The 25,658-nt window shown below is 38.8% G+C and overlaps 1 protein-coding gene across 1 annotated transcript in view; it reads right to left on the bottom strand.

Annotated features, from left to right (window-relative positions):
* The window catches only part of CRLF3 (cytokine receptor like factor 3), a 746,924-nt gene that overhangs the window by 318,854 nt on the left and 402,412 nt on the right, over positions 1–25,658 (bottom strand). Inside the window, exon 3 of the mRNA XM_044068040.1 lies at positions 282–489. Within this exon, the coding sequence (XP_043923975.1) occupies positions 282–489 (208 nt within the window). The remainder of the gene's footprint in view (positions 1–281; positions 490–25,658) is intronic.

A 25,658-nucleotide genomic window follows, 5' to 3' on the forward strand; every position in this document is an offset into this window, starting at 1 on the left:
ACAACTATATATAAATATATACACAGACACACAGACAGACACACACACAGTTTCAGTGCCAAGAAAGTACACAGACAAAACATGATCTGTTTACCACAAGTAATGTGAGAGAAGGATACAGAAGAAAAGTCTTAACGCAAAAACTAAACTAAAATTACAGCTATGAAATACCATACCTCAAAGCAGACAATTTTAAAACTACAAGCTACCGATGTTCAGAATATGACATGCATAATTAATATTCCTTCCCTTTCCTCTTTTGTGAACTTTGACTACTTTACCTTCTCGAAGTAGATCATCTGCTGCAGTAACTCCATGTTGGATTAGCTTCTGGCAGTCTTCCAGGGGTTTGATATTCTGCTGTTCAATTGAATCAACCTCCTGCAGCAAACATGCAAGTCTGTCATTCAGCAACTTGGTAAAAGTTGCTTTTAAGTCACTAAAATGTTGCTGGAGTGTTTCTCTTGTCTGAAGTGCACTTCCTTTGATCTGGATTACAGAAAACAAGAAACAAAGAAAATCAAACTGTATCGTATGATTACTTGGCAAAACCATCAATATTATTCATTTGTTATCTCTTATCCATTGTTTATGTACACAAGAAGGAAAAATCTTCACCATTCACTGGAAAACACATAAAAAAAAATTCAACCCTGGATACACGTTTCACACCGGATCTTCAGCCTCTGTGAGTGTCATAGCATTCTAAAGAAACCGGAGAAGAAAGTACAGTACTATATCAAGGTAAGGTGGAAAAGGAGAGACTGAGATCACTGTTTGGCAGCTCCTGGTCCTGAAGAGTCATAACACAATGACAGCTTTTCTAACCTATGTGCCCCAGTAGCTGCAGGCCTGCACTCCTTCAGAAAGGGACTTTCTTCATTGAGAAATTTGGTCTTATTGGGCACTGGATACAAAAGGAGGCTAACTCAAGACTCATTATCAGGGAACCTGCAAGTGTCACACCAGATCAGCTGAAACCCCTCTATCCTATCAGCAGGAAGTGAAATTATATCTTGGTGTGGGTTGCTATTAGAACGTCGATTGTTCATAACATCGACATTTGCAACAGCAAACCCAGAAGATTGAAAAGGCACAACATGGAAGTGCCAAAACACCGTATCTGAAAACATTGAATACAAAAGGTTTTGCAAGGGGGCAAACCACCCTGTACCCTCTATGTGGGGGGCTGAGCCCCCACACCCCCTGCTACACACACACACACATACATACATATATATATATATATATATATATATATATATATATATATGTGTATGGGAGCCGGACACATGCTCGACTAGCATATGGCCGAATCACAAAACATCGAACACACATACACGAAAGCGCTTAACATCGACACGTGCTTCCGTGTATGTATGCCTGTTTTGTAGATCGGACTACAGTGCTGATAAGGGAAAATTCCCTTTTCCCCACTGTAGTGCGATCTCGAAGTGAGAATAATAAAGTAGGGGGTGTAGGTGCCCTGCAGAAACGTAGATTATTTTTTTTTGAACAATACATACACAGAAGCGCTTTTCGATGTTAAGCGCGCGTGTGTGTGTGTGTGTGTGTGTGTGTGTGTGTGTGTGTGTGTGTGTGCGTGCGTGTGTGTTCGATGTTTTGTGATTCGGACATATGCTAGTCGAGCATGTGTCCTAGACCTATATATATATATATATATATATATATATATATATATATATATATATATATATATATCGATTCTAAGACTGCACTGCTGCTGGGAATGGACAAAATCCCAAAAGCAGTTGTACAGTGACCTTGCATAATGATTCACCTGCACAGTTCAATCTTTTCAACTTCAGTGTTATGGAACTTCGATGTTGTGTCTTTTCAGTCTTCTGGGTTCGCTGTTATGAACATTCAATGTTCTAACAGGGATGCTTTGTTGCACAAACTAAAGTCTTCCCATCATCATAAAACTAGACATATGTACCATCCACTCACAGCAGGACAACTTTCTGGAAAGACTCTCTGAATTAGCAACTTCAACATAGTTGTCAAAAGTCTGATTTCTTGAGATTAGCTGCTTGTGGGAGTGGGCACAGCAGCAATTCCAGAGTTAATTTAATAGTGGGATGCTGGAGCTTTGCCTTACCCTTAGACAAAAGCTAATTATTAATTAGTTGAACAGTTTATGGTAATGTCTTATGCAATCAAAACTCCAATCAATTTATTTAAAAAAAATAGGTAGGGATACCATGCACTTACTGCCATGAATCAGGTTAGTGACACAATTTTCAAATTCCCCAGATAACAGAAGTCTTACAAATATCTAGACCTACACTCCAGAGCTGATCCTCAAACAACCCAGGACTGTTTGTTAAATTAACCTGTAAGCAAAAATTGAAAGGTTGTTCAGCTCTGTTATCAAGCATTAGGGGAAGCTGTTATCCAAGTCTAAATTATGTATATGTCGTCAAACTTATTGATTCTTAACTACAACTGCACTATTTTTGTTTGTCTTGTGCTTCCTAGTCAGAATATTCATCAGTCTCCCTTCTTACATATCCTGCTTATAACCATTTAATTTTACTTTTATCATCCAGACCTCTGTTTTTTACTTTCCTTACCAAAGTCTTTTCTGTTCTCATACTAAACCAATCCCTATATTTCAACTTTGTCTACCCTTCTGTTGTCCCTGTTCTTCTATCTAATCCATGGAAGAAACTCCCAATGTCACCTTTTTGTTCCTTCACTGTTTATCTTTTATGTCAAGGTGAAATTGGTCAACTATTATTACTGGTACAATCCCTGGTTACCTTCTCCTAAATGACAGTGGACAAACCACTCCACTGGCTTAGAAGGATAAAGCCCTGGCTATAACCTAGGCAAGATAACTTCAGTTAGTGGCAAAGGCACCTACAGGAGTTGGCACATGGAAAGAGATGAATGATAAGGCTACCTGACTCTCTCTCTGGGGCAATACACTGATTTGGGTGGGCCATTCTATACTCCCAGTGGAAATCACTGCTTAGAATGGAACTGGATCAGGCATTTGGATGGGAGTGGAAAGACATCTCACATTAAGGAATTTGGGTCTGGTCTATAGGTTCATAAGTGTGCACTAAGCTAATGACCACAAGGGCCTTTTTAAGCCTAGCCATGCATCCTAAATCCCTGACAAGTTCTGGTATCCTTGATAAGTGTAAGCAGGGGCCTTGGAGATGAACCATTTACAGGCTGCATGTGTTCATTAGAGACATGGGTGCCAAACCAAGGACGCATTTCCTGATCCCCATCCGACTGTCCAAGTTACACTTGAATTGGGTTAGGGAGGAACTCTGCTTCATGTGAACGGGTAGTCTGCTCCAGCAAAGGGGTAGTCTCTGGGATACATACCTGTCTCTCCAGCAGGTCCTATTAATATCACAGGCAGTTTAGGTCTTTAGAATGGGTTATTCTGGTGCTGTCTGCTCTGTGGATATTAAGCAATTTTAGCAGGGTAGTGTCTCACATTGCCTTGCATGCCAGGCATAGATCTCCCCTCAACAACCTGTACGAGACAGAATACAAGGATAGGGCCTTGAGGTGGTCTGCCTGTATTTTTTTAGTGATGAACCTTTGTGGACCTTACAATTGCTGGATGTGCCTTATTAGGTACATACTAAACGGGGCATTGTACTCAGTGATAGGTCTGATTACGACGATCAGAATGGATCAGAAACTAGATAACTGGACATCATATCAGAGAGGAATCAAGGTCCTGGTCAACTTAACTGGGGACCACTAATCAATGCAGAGGCTGTGGTCATAGGTGAGGGAGCCGGAGATGAGGACTGTGAGCACTATTTCTAATAATGGATGTGACTTTGAAGTCTACAATTACAGTGACATGACAGTATCAACAATACATGCTAACTTATTTAAAAAGATTTTACATTTGTGCCTATCAGGCACGCACATTTGTTTGATAAGTTAATTGATCTTAGAATGTTTAGCAGGAGGCTTAATTTTAGTATATTTCTCTGACAACAGGGATTTCTCCCAAGGAAATAGTCTGAAGTAATGAAGACACAGTTCTTTTAATCTGCCATTGTATCAGTAATTCAGTTCTGAAGTAAAAGTCAATACCAATGGGATCCAGCTAACTAATCTTGCAGATGACTGGAAGCTAGGAGCAGTCATTGAATCCCCAAATGACTCTGCCATCCTGCAGGAAGGTTTGCCCCAAATAAATAAATAAGGACTGAAAGCCAAAAAAATGCACTATTGTATCCTTTGGGAAGTCATCTACCCCAGGGAACTACCACATGGACAATACATCAGTAAGACTTGACCTAGTTGTTTTGGATTTGGGAACTAATATGGACAGTGACCTAACTTTTGATGAACATGTCCACTGTTGTAAGGAATTCCTTCTATAGTGCACAGCTTATAAACAAGAGGGCTGTGTCTAGATCTAGGGATGTCATTTTCCCCTTTACTCAGCCTTTGTTAGGCCAGTCATTAAATACAATAAGCCCTTTGGCATGTATCTGTCCAGACACATGGAACAACTGGAACGATACCTTAATAAAGGGATAAAAAGCCTAAGCAACATGCCCTACATGGACAGACTCAAAGCCCTGCCACTATACTTAATATCCTACAGTCTTCTAAGAGGTAGAATTTTCCTGGCATGCAAGGTATCATCAGACCCAATACTCATGGATTTACTGCACATCAGCAATTCAGATAACTTCAGAAATACTCAGTCTAGGGATCTAAACCTTTTCTGCAATATCAAAAGACTCCCCATCAACATAAAACATAATCCATCCCTATTCATACTCAACAGCAACTTGGAACTATGGATGGAAAACAGAAAATTTACCACAGGACTTCACCCCATACTATCAATGGACACAGGCAGCTCCTAAATGCTTTATCCCATGCATGAGTCCGCTCAAATGATCTATAGTATAATCTCAGTTATTCTCATTAGGGGCAATATGCAACTACTGACCATGAAATGGGTAAGGATAGTCAATAATAAACTAAATATCCCTGCAATTTTTTATTCACAGCGACGTACCTCTTACACTAAATGGTTTGAAGAGAAACTGTAACATCTTTGCAGATACACTGTATATAGCTACACCTCTAGGTTTGATAAGAGAAACTGTAACATATTTGTATATATTTCTAAATATAAACTGTATTCTTCATAGGCTTGAAATATGAGACCGTAACTTGTATGCTAATATAATATGTTTGTGCATATACTGTAACTTGCTTGTCTTTATCTGTTTGTAAGTGTGGAGCTTTTCTCCCCGGGCCTCCGCTGAAAATGGACATGTATCCAGTCGGACTATCCCAGTCAACAAATGTAAAATAAATAAATAAATAAATAACAAATGGGATAGGTTAATTCAAGCACAAAAAGGGAAATTGGCTTGGCTCAAAATGGCCCGTAAGGGCAGCTAACCTAATACATTATTATAAACCTATGAATGCTGAATACAATGGAATAATGACCTCCTTGGACCTAGACGCCATACATTTGTTTAGAAGTTGCATAATATAGAATGATTTCCACATTACTGTAGATATGTGTTGTCAAAGGCTTGATTACTGTCTATGCATGTCCCCAAGTCCCTGACTACTGCTTTAACTTTTAGGGGTGTGTTGTCAAGGTGGTAGTTACCAGGGATGGATGACTTCTCAAAAGATACCATTATGCATTTCTTGGCATTTAGTTTTAGTCTATGGCTCTGATACAAGTTCCTGGGCTGGGTCAGCCCTTCCTGAAAAACATCAGTGTCACTGAGGGATTCTATGACTACTCCTAATTTGCAATTATCTGCAAATTTAGTCAGCTGCAGGCCATTTGCATTGACACTGACTTCAGAAATGTAAATGCCAAAAAACAGCAGTCCCAAAACTGATCCCTGAGGGACTCTGCTTCTGACTGGCCTCTTTGTAGAAGTGGACTCCACAATTCTCATTTCCTGGGTCCTGTCTGTGAGCTAGTTGGCTATCCACTGGGTGACATAAGGGTTTATACCCAACTTCTTGACACTGTCAACAATGCACAGGTAAGGTATTGTGTCAAATGTCTAGGCCAGGCCAAGGTAGGCAGTGCAAACAATTTTGCCCTCATCCACTGCTTTGGTGATCTTCTCAAAGAAATCTGCCAGGCTGAGTAGGGATGACCTGCCCTTGACGAAACCAAATCGGGTTGGGTCCACTATTTGGAGGTTTCCTACGTCATTGATCATTTCCATGAAAATTCATTCCATGGCTTTGCATACAAAACTAGTGAGTCTTATAGGTCTGTAGTTTCCAGGGTCTGTAGATGGTCAACCTTTGTGCAGAGAGATGATTGTTGCTATTCTCCATTTGTGAGGCATGAAGCCTGTTTGGAGGGTACAGATAAATAGCAATTCCAGATGGCCTGACAGGTCATGTTCACGCTATTTAGAAGGCATCCTGGGATACTGTTTGGTCCTATCAATGCAGTGTTCTTGGTATTGGAGAGAGCAATGAGGACCTGTTCCCTTGTGATAGTAGGGGGAGTTATATTTGATGGTATTCCCTGAAGGGAGGTTGAGAGGTAGAGAGGGGTAAAGTTACAGCTGAATTTGTCTGCCAGTAGGTTTGATACATCTTCTGGCTCGGTGTTGGTGGCTCCATTAACAATGAAATCTGCACTCAATTCTTTATTGCCTTTGAGGTTGTGGACATTGCTAAAGACTGCTTTGTGGTTGCCCTAGGTCTGGGAGGCCAAATGTACCTCAAATGTGGCTTTGGTAGACTTTATCTGTCCTCTGAGTTTTTTTTTTAGTTTGATTAGAGTCTGGTAATACAAAGCCATGTCTCATAGAATGCAGTGGCCTCTACCAGGATAGCAGCATTTGTGTGTGCAGGGGTTCTCAATCTTTCAGCATATCTGCCACAAAGTCAACCATTATGTGATGACCCTGTCTAGCCACTCCACTACTAATGGCTGTACTAAGCTACAACACGCACATAGCTTTGAATGTGTGTCACCCTGCCCTTTAAAGGACAGAGCCAGGAAGAATCCCAAGATGATGAGCTCTGAGGGTAGACAGAGCTGTCGGCTGGAAGGGGAATAAAGGTAACAATGACTTCTGCATCTTCAGCTTGAATAGAGACAATAGGAAAGAAAAAATACAGGCAGGTGGTCTAGGTGAATCTGGGGAGAAAAGAAAATCCTAAATGTTAGGAGAGTTCTATTAAAGCTTACTTTCTCTTCCTTCTGGATTATAACATACTGTGTACTCTGTCCTTAAGAAGTCTGACATTCAAGCACGGCTCTGAGCCTGAACAGTCCCATTCCGACTACTATTCTTTTCTGGCACCAAAGGAATAACCTGGAAGGGATTGTCATTTGTGGCTCAAGATTTTCCCAAGTTCCCATGCACAATGGAGCCAGTAATCGTCTCCTAACAAGTTTTCCTACTATTTAGGCCCTTCCTGCTTTCCTTTACACTTCCTGTTCCTGGATTAAATTTATTTCTCAAACATCTGCCTTTCTCCAAGTGAATTTATCCTCTCTGAGAATTGTGTTGGGAAGCATCTCTCCCTAGCTGTCAGTTATACCAGCCTATGTTACTTAAGTCTGAATTCTCACTCCATCAATTGTATCTTTTAATTCTTTACTTTAAGCATCCATCCTATTGTAGACCTGTAATGCAAACTTACCAGCATCTTTCTACGAGTGTAGAATAACGTTCTGCATCACAAAAAAATGACAGACTGCCTTACACTGCTATTTCAACGTTTTCCATTCACTTATCCAAATTTTGTTAAACAAGTGTGTTACAGTGCACTTCTACAAAGTAATGTTTGCCTTTTGTATAGATACAGTGTCTTATTGTTACATTCTGTATTCTTCTACGTTCTGGACTATCACAAAAGTATCATGACATTGAAAGTTAAAAAAAAAAAAACAAAAAAATTTTTTTTTCACCACTCTGCATGGCCATATAAATCCCTGATCTTATCAGCTCCTGCAAATCTGACATAACCTCTAGATATGTCACTCATTTCCAAAGTTCTCTTAGGTTTTAACCAATATCTCCAAAATGTACACTGGGCTAAACCAATTCTACTGTGTCGTGAAATGCTTATAACTATCCCCCAAACACCGAAAGGCAATCTGTTTGCTTTTCAAACCCTCCCCGATCCTTGTAGTTAGTAATTCATATTCACATTTGAATCCCACACCTGTTGCATCCCTTATAACTAAGAGTTTTAAAAATTATGATCTCTCTTTTGCACAGTTAGTTTTAGTAGCTTCCTCTATGTTTTGTTGAGTCATTCTAAACGAGTCCCATTTCATCACTTCTTTATCATCAAGAAGTTGTTGTTGTGTCTTTTGGCTTTTCCCAGTTAGGAGTCACCACAGCGGAACTCCGGTCCGCTAATGATTGGCAGCAGATTTTTACGTGCTGAGTTGCCAGCCCTGACGCACAACCTTCAACGAAGGTACGCCCATTCACGTATGTCTCCACGCAGAAGACGCTGTAGTTGAGAATCGAACTGGACAGCGTCTTACTGTGAGGCAACAACGCTACCGCAGCACCACTTGAAAAAAGCAGAAAAGCACAACAACATTTTTTGCAGGAAAGCAAGCATCTCTGCACCCCCAACTTATACATACCAACTTCACGGTTACATTACAGTAGGACAAAGTGAAAAAAGGCACTGAAGTACGCAGCCAGCTTACACAATACATGTGCACATAGTATTGATAAACTGATAAAAAGAAATAGCACAAAAACTGCCCACACAAGAATGCCTGAATGAAGTGTAGTTATGAAATGTTAGTTATACTCTTGCTCTCTCACTGTGAATCTCATTTTCCCACTGTTAACATCAAAGAAATCTTACCAACCCTTACAAATATTACTGTTAAACTCTAGCTTATAAAGTGTGGATCATATTCACTTCCTCTTAGTTTCAGCAACTAGATCCCACACTCACCTAATCTACCCTCACAGTGCAGGTTCTTAGTCTTAGAAACTGGTCTGAGGTAAGGCACTTCATAAAGCAGTGACACTGCTTTCCTCAGTGCTTCCCATCTTGTCTTTATCATTCACTGCTTCTGTTCTTCAATGCACAGAAAGTATTTTATCCTAGACCCCTTGACTATCAAGTTATGTTTCAGTTTCCTCTGTTTCATTTTCCTCTCAGTTTTATAACCTCGTTGATAGAGTAATAACTTCATTGCTTCCTCTCTGTAGCACTATCAGTTATTATTTACTTATATTTTATTTTGTTAACTGGGTCACTAGACACAAATGCCTTTTTTCAGGGAAGACACAGCAGCAGTCTGATTGACTGCCCTGAGTCACTTGAGTAGGCAAATGAAGACTGAGGAACACAAATCCAAGATTAATGGATGAATATTATTAGCTTGTAACCTAAATCCTCTGCACTGAACTGCAAGACAATGTCATTTAGAGTTCCTTCTCATAAATATTTGCTAAAAGTTCACAAATCCCTAGCTAACCAAGTTAAAGTGGCTGGCACAATGGTTTGTGTTTTTGCTTGCCCTGCCAATGACAAAGTTTTGATCCTGAAACTCTGAGTGGAATGTCCATGGGCAGCGGGGTCTCCTAAAGGCAAGCTGCTTGGGCTGACTGACCACTCTAAACTGTTCATGCACACTGCTTCTTCCCTTACTATTGAAGTCCAGGTTGTAGCAGGAAAGGGTACAAAGGATAAATCCATTTACTTGGCAAAAAAGCTGAAACAAATTTTATTTCTTAGAATGGCAAGCTACTAAGCCTTAAAAAAAAGGATACGTAATGCACCAATGTGACATGAATATAACATGGTAAGTACAAGAAAAACAAAAGTTATGTACTTACCATAACAACAGATCCATGTTGTCTTCCTCTGTCCATTACAACCTGTGGGTTATCAGATCTGACAAGAATCTTCAATCCAAGACCTTTACCTCTTCTACCCATAACACCCTACTCTAACATTATCTCCTCAGATTGAGTTTGCCCAATGCAAACTCCTGGAAATATAGAACCCATCATAAATGGTATGATCAATTTGTAAACAGGGAATAGAGTATATCAAAAATGGACCCTCCTACGCAGGCTTTGAGGCCGGACTGCAAGGCCGATCAGAGGCTCTCACTAAAATATGACAATTTGGGGGGGGGGGGCACAAAGGGGGGAAGGTATGGCTGAGATGGATGGAAAAAGAATACAACACCACACTGGTATCTAACGGTGCAGAAAAGGGATCTAAACTCTTGGAAGATACCCAAATAGAGACATGCTTCCATTAACTAGCATAAACCTTCTTGGTGGAGGGTTTTTTAGGAGGATGAAAGGATTTGAATAACTCTCTTGGAGAGCTTGGGGTTCCTGGAACTGGAGAAACAATAAGGTTAGCCTGAGGGAGTGAAAGTTCAGGAGGAGTAGACCCAAGGGATGAGAAATCAGACCCAGAACTGGGTCTAGTACACAGGGCAGGTGAAGCAGGTGAGGCCAGTGTAAGGGGAATCAAACTTAATGAGGCCATGAAGATGACAGTCGCTCTGCAATGGGTTGCCTTCTGAAGAAACGTGATTATCAAAGGTGTCGGGGATAGCTGTAAAAGAAGACCTGGGTGCAAAGCATGCTAGACAACATCCCTTGGTGAATGTCCCTCTAGAGGGATCAGGGCATAAAAGACACTGCACTTCATGTTGAACAGGGAAGCAAACAGGTCACAGCAGGGGGTGCCCCAGCTGCTGAAAATCTGCACTGCTATTTCCAGATTCGAGAATCACTCATGATGCATAAGTAAGTTACCGGTCAAACTGTCCACCAGGATGCTGGATTTCCAAAGGATGAGAGTTGCAATCAGAAACAGCTGAGAGGACATCATTATTTCCAAACCCTTATGGCCTCTCCTCACAAAGAATACAATCCAGTTTTCCTTGCTCATTCAAATACCATAACACAGATGTGTATTCAGTCTGGATGGAAATCATACCCTTGGGGAGAAGGTCCTGAAAGGCCTGCAATCCTAGAAGGGCCACCTTCATCTCCAAGACATTGATATAATGGCTGGCTTTGTACCTCGACCATGTAGCTTGGACTGTTTTCCCCTTGAAATGTCCAACCTAGAAGGGAAGCATCCATAGTCACCGTGGCCTGGGATTGGAGAAGAATAAAAGGTCTATCTGCCATGCCTAGTGGGGATTCCAACCACCAGTGAAAGTAATGAGGAAAAACATTTGTTAGTACTACTGGAAAGTCCACAGGATGCATTAGATTGCACCACTACGCTACTAGAGTCCACTGTGTTACTCTCATGTGGAATCTCGCTAAAGGTACCAGACAAACACAGACAGCCATGTGCCCAAGGAGATGAAGAAGTGAAGTAGCAGAAGGTTTATAAACATGCGAGCTGTGAGAAGCCTGTAGACATACAGAATTCAGTCTTGATAATGGTAGTCTGGTTGTCTGAGTAACCATATCCAAATGGCAACAGAAATTTTCTAGAGCTTAAACATGTTTTGGGCTGGAGTTTTTGCAATTCACTGTCATGCCCAAAGACAGAAACAGATGGAGCAAGGAATTTCAGGCTTTGATTAGGGATGCCTTTGTGAAAGCAGTCAGCAGCCAGCTGTCAAGGAAGAGGAAGATCTGGGAACCTTGCAGCCTGAACCCAGCTGCCACTACTGCCATACATTTGGTGAAAGTCCAGGGAGCTGTGATGAGACCAAGGGCAGAGCCCAAAACTGGTAATGATTGACCACCAGCCAAAAGCAAAGAACCTTTTTGTTTTCTTCCAGTTCACACCTATAGCTCCTCGTGACATTCAGACCTTTTTGGGTCTGGCTTCTTTAATTAAGTAACTTACCAGCTAATAACAGATATTAGAAGGTACAAGGAGTATTAAGAAAATGACACTAAAATTGCTAATTTAGAGACTTCCAAGATGGCTGCACACTGAGTAACAGCTTGACTCTAGCTCTCCCAGTGTGAAAACTGAAACTCAACAGAGAAAGCCAGTAGACGTTTTGTGTTCATGGGTAAACTTCAGTAACTGGCTAGTAGTTTACTGCCTGGATGCCTGGAAAAAAGAAATACAGAGCACCTGGAAAAAAAATCAGCTACAAAAAGTGAGGAAGAAACACTGACTGGGGAAAGCTCTGAAGTTTTTCAGCAAAAAGCAATGCAACCTCCAGACATGACTTCCAATAACCAACAGGAATATATAACAGAACTGCGCACAGACCTGGTTAAAATAAACAAAACACTGAAGGAGTATATCAACACAAATAACAAAAGGCTAGAAAAAATGGAAGAAGCTTTAAACAGATATTCAGATGAGGTGCTAAAGCTGCAAAAATCAGAGGATGAAATGAAGAAAAAGCTGGATGAATATGAAACTGCTCAGGAAGAGATGTTTCAAAAATAACAGAATTAGAGGACAAAGCAAGTAGGGAAAACCTGAGATTTTCAGCAATACCAGAGAAGCTGAAAGGAACAGACTGCATTAATTTTATGAAAGCACAAATGAACAAGTGGACTGGTATTCCACAGCAGGAGTTGTTAGTTGAAAGGGCATATTGTGTGCATGCTCCTAACATTGCTATGTGAAAGCAACCTAGACCATTAATAGTAAAGATGCAATCCTACCAACAAAAGGAGTTGATTATGACAAAACTGTGGCAGAAGGACAAAGTACTAAAGGTGGAAGACAGCAGAGTTTTTGTGGAGAATGATTACTCATTGTACACCAGGCAGAAGATGAGTAAATGGATTCCACTATTCAGGGAATGTCGAGACGCATGTGTGAGATTCAAACTGCTCATGCTAAGGAGGAAATACAAAAGTTTGTCCAACAAAAAGTGAGCTGATAAACAGAATTATATTCTGCGTCTTATTCTTCTGGTAATAAAGACCACAGAGAGACATTACCTGTGAAACCTTTTCCACTGTTTCAATGGAAAATGTTGGAAAGAAGGAAGAGAGCACAAGAACTGACTAGAAGAATTGAGAGTACGTTGGAAATGAATCAGAGACAGGATTTGGGAGAGATGAACAGTAATAAAACCAGTAACTTAATGTGTGATTACAATGCAATAATTATACTTGTAAAATATAACAGAACAAGAACATCTGGAAATACTGGACTTTTTCAGAATCTGTTGGACTCTAAAATATATGCCCTAGTTCATGTCATTAATGTTCGGAAAAATGGTTTGGGGAGGGGAAGAAAGGGGAGTAAGTTAACTGTAAGTAAAGAAAACATTTTTTTTCTTAATAGTACTATTTTTCTGGTGTACGCTTTTCTATGAATGCTATAAAGAAAAGTTTTCTCAGTTATTCTTAATGGTAATGGGGATTGTAAAGAGGTGCTGCTGTTCTTTTTCCCCCTTTCTTTCTCCCTTCTCTCTTTCTTCTTGTTCAGTTTTACAAAATGTAGGGACTGCAATGTTAAAAAAAGCCTGGTTAAAAGAGCATGACAAAAGAAAAAAATGAATGTGTTTTTTCTCATTCTTGCATGAGGGAATGATTGGATTAAGGACCTTGGCTTGATTTCGTGACAAGTTTTAGGAGAAATCAAGTAAATGAAAAAGAATATTGAATATTATGAGGCTTTTTCTAGCAAATTAATGTATACTTAGCAACAATTCTGTATCTGGCCCTTATGCCTCCATGGAGACAATCTGATGAAAACAAATTGACTGTCTGGTTCTCATGTCTCTGTGTTCACAATCTGAAAATGAGAAACTGGTTGTCTAGTTCTAATGTCTCCATGGAGGAAATCTGATAGAGATAAATTGGTTACAGTCTGGTGGAAAGTGACTAGCTGGGGAAAAAAGAAAACAGAAACTAGCTAAGAGATAATATTCTCTGAAAGCATTCAGGGGTTTTCATAGCTGGGAGAGCTATAAAGACAACAGAAAACCAGTTAGCACTTAGTAGAAGCACAGGCTGCACCATGTGTCTTAACATGGATAACCTTTATTTTAGGTTAACTCAAGTCTATGAGTGTGGCTGTCAGACTGGGACATTTGTTCCTATTAGGAGGGTAACACTTCAGTATCTGAAGATGTACACAGTTTGGTGTGTTTGTATTAAATTAATTGTTTTTATAGGGGTATTGGGGTGTGTTTGTTTTTTTTTTTTTTTGTTTGAGGGCTTTCAATAAAACAAAAAAAAATTTGTAAGATGTAACATAGGCTCAAATAGATATGACAAGAAACTATATAAAACATCAACTAGTCAAACTGTGTATGCATGTAACACAAAAGCTAGAATTGGACATTTAACAAAAAAGGTGTTATATATAAAATGTGTGAATAACTTTTTAATAAAATCACGCTTTCTGTAATGTCTTTAAAAGTCAATGTCCTCACAGATAAATACAAAAAAGAAAGAAAGGTAAACTATATTTAAAAAGTAGAGTGCAAACAGCTATGCTACAGGAGGCACACTTGGAAAGTACTGAACATGTGAATTTGATAAAGAAAGGTTTTCAGGATGGTTATTCAGTGGAATATTTGGGACAAAGGAAAAGAGGAGTACTTATACTAATTGCAAGAGGAGTTCCAATAGTGACAGAAGAGGATAAAAAAGATAATGACAGCAGATTTGTACTGCTAAGGGGCTACTGGCAAGAGAGGAGGAAGATTACACTGACACCTAAAATTGCTATAAATGAGCTTAAGAAAATTCTGGGAGAAATAATCAATTTTCAGCAAGGAATATTACTTACAGGTGGGGACTGGAATTTGATTTTCAGCAGTGAAGAAGTGTCTGGGGGACCCAGATGGGAAAGTATAACAAAGGAGCATAGAGTTTCAAAGACATTTATGAAAATATTTGGCATGGAAGATATGTGAATTCAGTAATAGGTGTTCAGAGGGATTTTACACATTATTCCCCAAAATATAAAAACTGGGCTAGGCTAGAGAGAATTTACATTTCAGAGGAACATGTGCATTTAATTGAAGGTCTTGATACTCACCAAATAACTATTTCAGATCATGCACCAATAATAACTAAAATAAAAACACAGGGTAATGAAACAAAAGTGAGACACTGGCACTTTCCCACCTATCTGTTGAAAAGAAAGGACTTTAAGGAATGGGTAGTGCAGATTATTCAGGAGCAATTAGAGAGGACAGAAATTACTTCTGAAAATATAGCTAGGGAGTAGGATAAAATTAGAGTGGAGTTTAAAAATAGGGTAGAAATAAAAGAAAGGGAAGTATGGTTAAGAAGTAACAATAATTATTTAGAGGGACTGACAAATGTTAAAGTATTGCAGAATAGAGAGAATCTCACAGAATAAGAAGAGGATCAACTGCAGAATGCTAAGCAGAAAAAAGGGATTACCTTGATAATATGCACAAGTTTAGAAAGATTGTTTTCAAGCAGCTGTTTTTTGACAATAACCCTAGAGCACAAAAACTTTTAGCATAATAATTCAGGCAACATAAAGTAGACAGGGCTGTCACCATGCTTAGGGAGCCTATAACAAGGAAAGTAACAAGAGATCCTATAGAGCTATTAGAAATATTTCAGAAATTCTATGAAAATCTATATAAAGCAGAGAAATATGGAAATAAAGAAAATATACAAATGGAAATGTTTATGGAATAATTAAATATGCTAAGGTTAGAGGTAGATGAGTCTCAATTACTAACAGTTAGGATAGGAGGAAATGAGATAAACATTCTGATGTATAACCAATCTAGAGGAAAGAAACCAGGAATGGATGGTAAAAAACTGATTAAAAATAGGAAGGTTTTGTTTAATAGTATTTTAAGAGAAGGAGAAGTACCAACATCCTGGAAGAAAGCAGTGGTAGCCGTAATACCTAAAGGGGTAAAGATCCATTAGCTCCAGCTTCACACAGGCCCATTTCAATACTAAACCATGATTATAAAGTGTTTGTGTCTATAATGGCTAAAGAATGGCAAAAGTAATGCCACAATTGATAGATATGAATCAATGTGGTTTTGTTGAGGCCAGGCAAACATTTGACAACATTAACAGAACTGATAATCCAGAGGGAAGCAGAATGTAAGAAAATACCATTGTTGTTGGTGGGTCTTGATGCAGAGAAAGCATCTGACACAGTAAGCTGGGGCTTTATGAGCAGGGTAATGAAAGCATTTAAATTTCCTGAAAAAAAATTATAAGGTTGATTAGGAGGATATATGAGAGATCAGAGGTGAAAATTAAAGGGTCTATATTAGAACATCGAAGTTTCAAAACTTTGAATGTTCTAATATCTTACCCTATTCAGCGAAAGCTGAAAACATCGAACATACAGAACAGCAAATTTTTTCCTAGGGAAAAAATTTGCTGTTCCAAAACACATACACACAACACAAGTACAGCAAACAAACAGCAATCCACACACATACACCTAAAATCTTACACCTAACCCTACACTAAACTATACACACACCACTAACTATCCACTTACCTTAACCCAAACCCTAAACCTAAGGTCCGTCACTATCGCACACTCACCTCACCCGCGCCCTAACCCTAACTCATCTACCCCACCCTAACTCTCATGTACACGCAATCACACACTTACCTGACCCATGCCCTAACCCTAACTCACCTAACCCGCCCTAACCCTCATGTCCACACAATCACACACATACCTAACCCACGCCGTAACCCTAACTCACCTAACCCGCCCTAACCCTCACGTCCACACAATCACACACATACATAACCCACATCCTAACCCTAGCTACCCTAACCCGCACTCAATCGCACACTTACCTGAACCCAACCTGTAACTTTCCACCACAGCGCTGAAAATACCGAAGCAACAGAAACGGACAACCAAATTCTTTCCCTAGGAAAAAAAATTGTTTTTCTGTTGCTTCGATATTTTCAGCTTTCACTGAATAGGGTTCGATATTAGAACAAGTTTTGAAACTTCAATGTTCTAATATAGACCCAAATTAAAGTGGGTGGGGTCCTCTCTGATAATTTCTGCTTGAGCAGAAGAACCAGGCAGGGGGGTCCTCTTTCCCCTTTGTTATTTGCATTACATTTAGAACCACTTGCAAAGAAAATAAGGGACTCAGAAATTCAAGGATATAATTGGTATGGTAGTCAAGAAAAGCTGGCTCTATTAGTAGATGATAGGTAGATGAGGTTCAAGTAATAACAGTTAGGATAGGAGGAAATGAGATAAAAATGATGATGTATAACCAATCTACAGGAAAGTCCACAGAAAGAGATGGTATTCCTGTGGACATTTACAATCTAGGAGGGAAGAAATTGATAAAGATCCGGAAGGTTTTGTTTATTAATATTTCAAAAGGAGAAGCATCAACATCCTGGAAGAAAGTGGTGGTGGCTGTAATACCTCAAGATGATAAAGGCCCATTTCAATTTTAAACCATGATTAAAAAGTGTTTATGTCTTTAACTGAAGGCTACCGATCGATGTGGTTTGGTAGAGGGGAGACAAACATTTGACAATATTACTAGAACAATGATGATCCAGAAGGAAGCAAAATGTAAGAAAATACCACTGTTGTTAGTGGGTCTTACTGCACAAAAAGCATTCGACAGAGAAAGTTGGGATTTAATGAGTAAGGCAATGGAAGCATTTGCATTTCCTGATAAAATTATACTGCTAATTAGGAATATATATGAGGGATTGGAGGTGAAAATTAAAGTGGGATGGTTCCTCTCTGATAAGTTCCATTTGAGCAGAGGAACCAGGCAGGGGTGTCCTCTTTCCCCTTTGTTATTTGCTTTATATTTAGAGCCACTGGCAAAGAAATAAGGAACTCAGAAATTCAAGGGTATAACTGGTATGACAGTCAAGAAACGTTGGCTCCATTTGCAGATGATATTATTTATACTTGATAAAAGCAAAAAAAAAAAGACATTTCAATGTTGTGGAACATTTTGAGACAGTTTCAAGTCTTTTTGGGATACAAATTAATGAAGCTAAAACAAAGGCAATAGCTGTAAATTATGTACCCAAACATAAATATGTTCACCAATAAACATATTTATGGGGATATGATAAAATTAAGTACATAGGAGTATGGATTAAAATGATTCTAGTGTGACAGCTAAGGATATGTGAGAAGAGACTAAACAAATACAAAAACTGAGAAATTGGAACCCCTGTTATATGGCTATGGATAGCAAGATACAAGCAGTCAAAATGTTTTTAGTCCACTTAGTTTTATACATAGGTCAAGCATATTTTATTAGCCAGAGAAGTTGCGGATAACAATTAATAAAGAGTTGAAGGATTTTGTCTGGGAGAGGAAGACAGCAAGAGTCAAATGGGATAAGCTGATCCTTCCAACGGAACAAAGGGTTTAGGATTACCTGATTTGAAGGGGCATTTCAGACCTACACAGTTAAGGCTCCTATATGTAGCACAAACAGAAAGCTGTAATTCAAAGTCGAAAGGGATGATGAAGAAATAATAGGAAAGCTCAAGAAACAACGAGAGACTGGGATTTTGGATGCAGATCCTTAAGGGGAATAACAATAACCATACAGAATATTATATTCATAAAGTAGCAGAATTAAGCCAACACAGGACTGAAGAAAGGAGATTCTGCAGATAGGGATGACTGCAATTAGGGCTACAGACAATATGCCAGAGGGGGCTGGAATTTACTGGAGAAAACTGGCAAAGGAAATAAGGTATTGTGAGCAAATAATTACAGAGGGAAACATAATAGAATGGGAAGAGGACACGAATTTATTTGGAGTGCAGACTAGGCATTGCCTTCCCTACCAGTGACTGATATCAGAGTATAGGCAAAGGGAAAGATATTGGCGGATCCTAAGCGAAAGACCAGCACTGGTAGAGTTTTTAGTAGAATCTAGAACAGAAGCTGCTGTTAAAATGGGATAATTAGTATAGCATATAAAATATTGCATAATAACTGTAAGAATCAATCAGAGATTAGAAAGGATTGGGAAGAAAGACTAGATAAGCAATTCACAAAGAAACATTGGGAAGATATATGTATGACTCCCAAATATGCAACAAAGTTTAGAAAATTTAGGATCTTAGCTTGGAAGTGTTTACATAGGTATTTTTAAACCCCAAGTAGACTCCAAAGAATTTTTCCTCAAATGTTAGAAGTGTGATGGGAAAGAAAGAGGTAACTGGGAACAATTATTTTCGGACTGTAATGAATTGGCAGATTTAAAAAATTCTATGCAGACTACTCTATCAGAAATAGTGGGTGAGAAAATTGGTACAACTCAGGAAATTATTTTTGAGCTATGATACAGAATCGGAATTGCCTACTCATAGTAAGGCCTTGCTGAGTCTAATTATGGTGGCTGCAAAAAAAGCAATTACTAGAAAATGGAAATCAAACTCTAAATTAACTGTACTAGAAGTAGTGAATATAGTAACAGAGATAAAACAACCAACTGGAAATGGGATCTTTAGAAAAGGGCAGGAGGAAATTACATAGAAAAATGGGAATTATGGGAAGAATACATGCAGAATAATGTTTTGGAAGAGGAATGAAGTTTAAAAGAAGGCAGGATTTGAAAGAGCCATGTATTGTTTGACTGACAATGACTGGATAGATTGTAGGTGATGTATAATGTCTGCAACTAAAATATGTCGGTATGGTTTGTTTACATTTATATAAATGTATGACTGCCTATGTCATAAGTGGTAATTTATTTAATACAGATAATTCTTGTTAAAAAAAAGAAAGACTAGCATCCAATCTAATCCCCAGATACTTTTACAAATGCAGTTGGAGTATAAGGTGTTAACAATTTGAGTTGAGTAACTTGGGTGTTGTGAGAAACAGTTTGTTTTCAGTGAAGGATCTGGCTGCAGAATAGTGCTGAATGACATCTTTTAAAGTTGGATAATCCTGCAGTTTATGGACTATGCTGTGATTTACAATTACTTGACAGTAAGTGAGATAGTTTGGTAGTTCAAGCCAGCTGAGGTATTTAAGGCCTGTACAGTGATGGAACCTCTGTAGTTAATTAGTAGCAAAGTTTACCACATTGGGGCACTGTTTTTTGCACTGCCATCTTGCCTAGTTTAGTTCCCTGACCCCATATCGTCTTGAACTATTTCATACTTAAGGTTGTTGACTTGGTACTTTCCAGAGCTACCACTGCCCACTCTTCATCCATTTTCGTCTTGCGCTTGCTACACTGTCATCTGGCTATTCAGAAAATGTATATACATAAGATTACTCACAAAAACAGTATCTGGCACAGCAGATAAGCTTCAGAAAGTCCCATCAAAGTGTTACAGTCACTGTTTTCTGCATCTGTACCAAAAGAAACATTAACTGAACAATCTAGGTCTTGGCTAAATTTCTCTCTCTCTCTCCCTCTACCATATGACTATCTTTCCCATTATCCTCCTCCCTCACTACTAGACAACTCCCAGAAAACTTAGAAACCCCTCCTATCATCCCAGTCCACAAGCTACCTCTCTTTCCCCGTCATGGTCAAAACTATGTATTCTTTCATCTTCTCACTAACTTTACTTCTTCTTATCCCATACCTTTTAACAAGGTATGAACAACAATCACTCTTAGAAATCTCCTTTCCCAAGGCTCACACTACCCCATACATTCACCTTTCCCCAAACACCATAGCATCCACTCTCCACCCTGCAAAAACACAAGGTCTCTTTAAAACTCATCTAACCCTTCACTACCCTAGCCCAACCAAAAATAAATCCCACCTCAAATTACTGTTCAAACTCCAAAGATTCCTAGAGCACCTAAAACTCTGTATAACCCAGCATGGTGACATTCACCCGAATCCAGGCCCTAACACCAATCGAGTTGTTGTCACCCCAACATTACCCCAAAGACCCACTAACTCCCTCCTCATCTTTCACCTCAACTTGAGAAGTATTAACAACAAAATACATAGCCTACATGCTATAATAGCTACACACTCCCCAGACATCATGTGCTTATCAGAAACATGGCTCAAACCTGCCACAAAGGATGAAGAAATTCTTCCACCTGGCTATAATATTTTAAGGAGGGATCGAAAAACCAAAAGAGGTGGAGGAATAGCTGTCATGTTTAAGAACACGTTTAACATCATTATGAACCCATTGCATCCTCCCCAGGTCTGTAACTTAGAACTTATTTCACTTAAGATTTGTATTAACACCCAAAAATGTATCAATCTTGTAGTAATCTATATTCCGCCAGGGAAGAACCAAGAAAACCTTGAACAAACTTTAAGTTGGTTAGCAACTAACTGCCCTCAAGAAACCATAGTTCTACGGGACTTCAACATAGACTGGTCCCACTGCTCCGCTAAGTCAAATCCCAATCTTATCAACCTATATGGCTTCTCCCAAAATATTACATCTCCCACTAGAATTGGTAATACTCAGCAAAAAGAGAGCACGATTGACTGGATTCTCACTAATAAAGATCCAATCAACTATGCCACTGGTACCCTCCCTAACGACCTTAGCGACCACTTTGTCACTTACATTTTAAAGCACAAACTTTCTTGCACCAACCCACCCTTATACAAACTTGTTAGAAATAAGAAAAACTTCAACCCAGAACTATTCCTTATGAACTAAAATCCTGCAATTGGTCTATCCTAAATACTCTTCCCCTTGCCGAGAGCGTGTCATACTTTAATGACACATTCTTAAACATTCTCCACTCTCATGCCCCAAATAGACTAATTAGAGCCAAAGACCGCATTGCTCCCTGGTTAACAAAAGAAACCAAAGCAAAAATTAAACTCCGTGACCAGGCTTGGCACAAATGGAGAGCTACCAAAACTCCCCTAGACCGTATAATATTTCAGCAGCTTAGAAACTCCACGAAAACTGACATAACTCGAGATAAAAAACAGTACTTCTGTCACCTCCAGGACAAACATCAGACTAACCCTAAAAAGTTCTGGGCTGGTTTTAATAACCTCCTCCATCCTGGAAAAACAACTACCCCAACCCCTGAGAATCTTACTGGTCAAGAACCAGAAATAGTAGCCAATACCTTCAACACTTTTTTTACTGAGACCATCCAATCCTTAGCAAATCAACTACCCACCTCTTCCCCCTCCTTAACTCTTCCTGATGACACAGCTACTCTCTCCTTCAAATTACAACCAGTTTCTACCTCCTACATTCGTACCCTATTAAAAAAACTGAAACCGACCACTCTAGCGGCCGATCACCTCCCAGCGGAATACCTTCAAATATAGTCCGATGTCATTGCCTATCCTGTATCAATACTGATTAATAGATCCATTACTGAAGCCACTGTTCCCCCCATTTGGAAAATTTCATACATCATTCCACTTCACAAGGGAGGCTCCTCCACAGAAATAGCTAACTACAGACCCATCGCAATATTGTCTCCATTAGCTAAAATCATGGAACGGTGTGTTCACAAACAACTCCTACACTACCTTACCCTCCATAATCTGTTGTCTACAACTCAGCATGGCTTCCGCCCCCACCACAGTACTACCACTGCCCTCTTCTCCTTTGTAGACTCAGTCAATAGTAACCATAACAAAAAACTAACATCCTCTGCCATCTTTCTTGACCTATCGAAAGCTTTCGATATGGTTAACCACCAACTACTACTATATACCTTGCAAACCCTTCATCTGGACAACTTGGCCCTAAACTGGTTTAAGGATTACCTTGCAGGTAGGCAACAAGCAGTCCAATGGCAAAATAATATATCTCATCTGCTCTCAAATAATATTGGTGTTCCACAGGGCTCCATACTTGGTCCTCTTCTTTTTTCTATTTTCATAAATGATCTGCACACAGTCAACCCCGCAGCCACCTGTATTCAATATGCAGATGACACTACCCTGATATGCTCTGATATCTCTCTTCAACATCTCCAAGCAGCTACCCAGCAATGTTTTGCCAAAGTTGAACAATGGTTCTCTGACCGGAAACTTTTACTCAACCCGACTAAAACCAAGTTACTTCTATTTTTCCCCACGTCCACCACTTCCCTACCCCAAGAACTACCACCTGATAACTCCAGGTCCTTTTTTGTGGAATCCTCTAATGGCACCATCATTGAGCCCGTCCCCCATACCAAGCTACTTGGTGTCACTATTGACCATAAGCTTAAATTCGACATGCACATCGCCCAAACTATTAAGACAGTTAACAAGAAACTTGGGTCAATGTACAAAATAAAGAACTTTCTTACCCCGCATGCAAAATTAACCATTGCTCGTACCCATCTCATCTCCACCCTACTATATGCCTCACCAATACTAGCTTTCCTCAACAAACGTGATCTTAATAACCTCTCTACCACATACCATCATATTGCCAGATTTGTAACATCTACACCCTATCGTACCCACCACTGCCTCAACCTCAAAAAACTTGGCTGGTTGGAACTGCCCAATCTGCTTAAACTAAACCAACTCACCGAAGCATTCAAAATAATCAATCATCCAGAGAAAACCCCTCGCTGACCAAAATTCTGACTCCCTACACCAACTTAAGTAGCCTATGATCCTCAAACAGTATTCAGATATTAACCATCAAATCTAATAACATGGGCGATGCTCTTTATGCTAACTCCATTGGAAAGCAATGGAATTCCTTCCCAACAACCTCAGGCTCATGACCTCACTCAATCAATTCAAAACTAATCTCAGAGAATTTCTTAAGTCTCAATGGTTATGCCCATGTTCCAATCCTGACTAATTTCCCACAGGACCATTAGTATCTAATTCCTTTCTACCTCACAATTCTTTATCCAGCATCTTACTATCTCCTCAGGTATCTATGACATCTGGCCATCTCAACAAATGTTTACCAGACTAACAGCTTGTATACTTAGATGTTATTACTGTTGGATTTTATTTTAATGCAATTTCTTGTATATATTTAAAAACTTATACTTATGTTAATTATGGGAGCTTTTCTCCCCGGGCCTCTACTGAAAAAGGACATGTATCCAGCTAGACTAGCCCGGTCAACAAATGTAAAATAAAATAAATAAAATAAAATAAATTTACTTAAAGCTGTTTATTCCATTTGTAATCTCTCTTCTACAGCACACTCTATATTTGGTAAAATGGATATTTATTGATCCTGAGAACACATTACTCATTATTTCCTCAGTTTCTTTCTTAAACTATGCCAAATTCAAGTCAACCACTTCAGGCACAGCAAATCCCTTAGTACAATTACCTGACCACCTGTTGCTCTCTGTTTTACTACTTACACTTAAACAACATTTTTTACAAACTTTTTTAAGTACTGTTCTGCACTATTCTACACATTTAAATTCTTCCAGACACCTATATTTCCCTACTCTGCTTCATAATTCTTGTTATATCTCACCACAAACCCTCTCTTCAGGATAAATAATGGAACTTTAATTACATGACACTTTGTTGAATGACCATGTGGCTTAATCCCAATAGACTAAATCAAAATGGCTGAAAGTCCATTTGACTGAAACACCATTTAGTCAAATCCCAAATAATTAATAACCACTATACAAGAGAGAATAAGAGCCTGAGAATTGCAACACCAAAAGCAAATGTAACCGAGATTCCCCACAAAGCCACAAGCAAGGGAAATCCTCGCAGAAACTGGATCAAGGAATGGCGTACACAAAAGAAACATTCCAAACACTTACTGAAATAGTTAAGTACTTTTGTCCCTATTATTGTCAGAACTTCGTCAGAACTGTTGGTTAACCATATGTTATACAAATTTATAAGACCATTAATTAAAGTCATATGATATTATCGACAAATCAAATTAAATCATTAATCTTGTGTTTAAAATACATTACAGTGAATAAAAATGAACATTTAAAAGTCATAATAAATAAAAACACTCAACATATCCATCTTTATATGAATAAATAGACAGTAAAAACTTGGACATTTTGCTAAAATTAATAAAAATTGATTATAACAATGAAAAATCAGTCAAAGCTACCTACAACTTTCACACACTGCTTATAGATAGCATATGACTGAGCCCTGGGTACTAACTAGCATCTAACCTTATTTGTCACAGCACTTCATGTAATCAAGCCTATGCTCCCATGCCCTTCCTCTTGGATTGGGTAATACTTGTTCCAAGACAAAGAAATAAACATTTTTATTTTCAGTACAAAATAATCTGTGTTTACAAATGATATTATTAACGTTAAAATTACCCATACTGTAATAATGTTCATATATCCGGCCTTCTCAAGGCTCGTTCACTCTTACTGACATAATAAAAATGGCAAAAATCACAAAATACAATATATACCAAACCAGTTGAGTTATAGTCACAGGCATATTGTAACTTAAAATCATAACTGTAACTCATAAGTTTCAGGCTATGTCATTCAAAGATATACTTGCACTGTTGACATGAGCCACTCTTCCTCATGCCTTACCTATTTTGTTGACCCTAACAGGATCATAACTGGTGTTGCCCCTCTTCAATCTCTCTCTTAAATTCAAGTACATCTTATATAAAAAAATTGGGGACAACTACCCATATATTTGTTGTCATTACTGTCATTCTCAATAAGCTTCCAGCTGCTTTTAATAACTTCCTTAATATTATTACTACCACTGCCATATTTAATAATCGTCATCTGTAATTGTTTATTAAGTGATCCTTCGTATTTGGTATCATCATTTAACATGTGGTTATCAAACAGTTCTGATG

This window comes from Protopterus annectens, chromosome 4.part0, assembly GCF_019279795.1.
Source record: "Protopterus annectens isolate FY-2018-M chromosome 4.part0, PAN1.0, whole genome shotgun sequence".
NCBI classification, from domain to species: Eukaryota; Metazoa; Chordata; order Ceratodontiformes; family Protopteridae; genus Protopterus; species Protopterus annectens.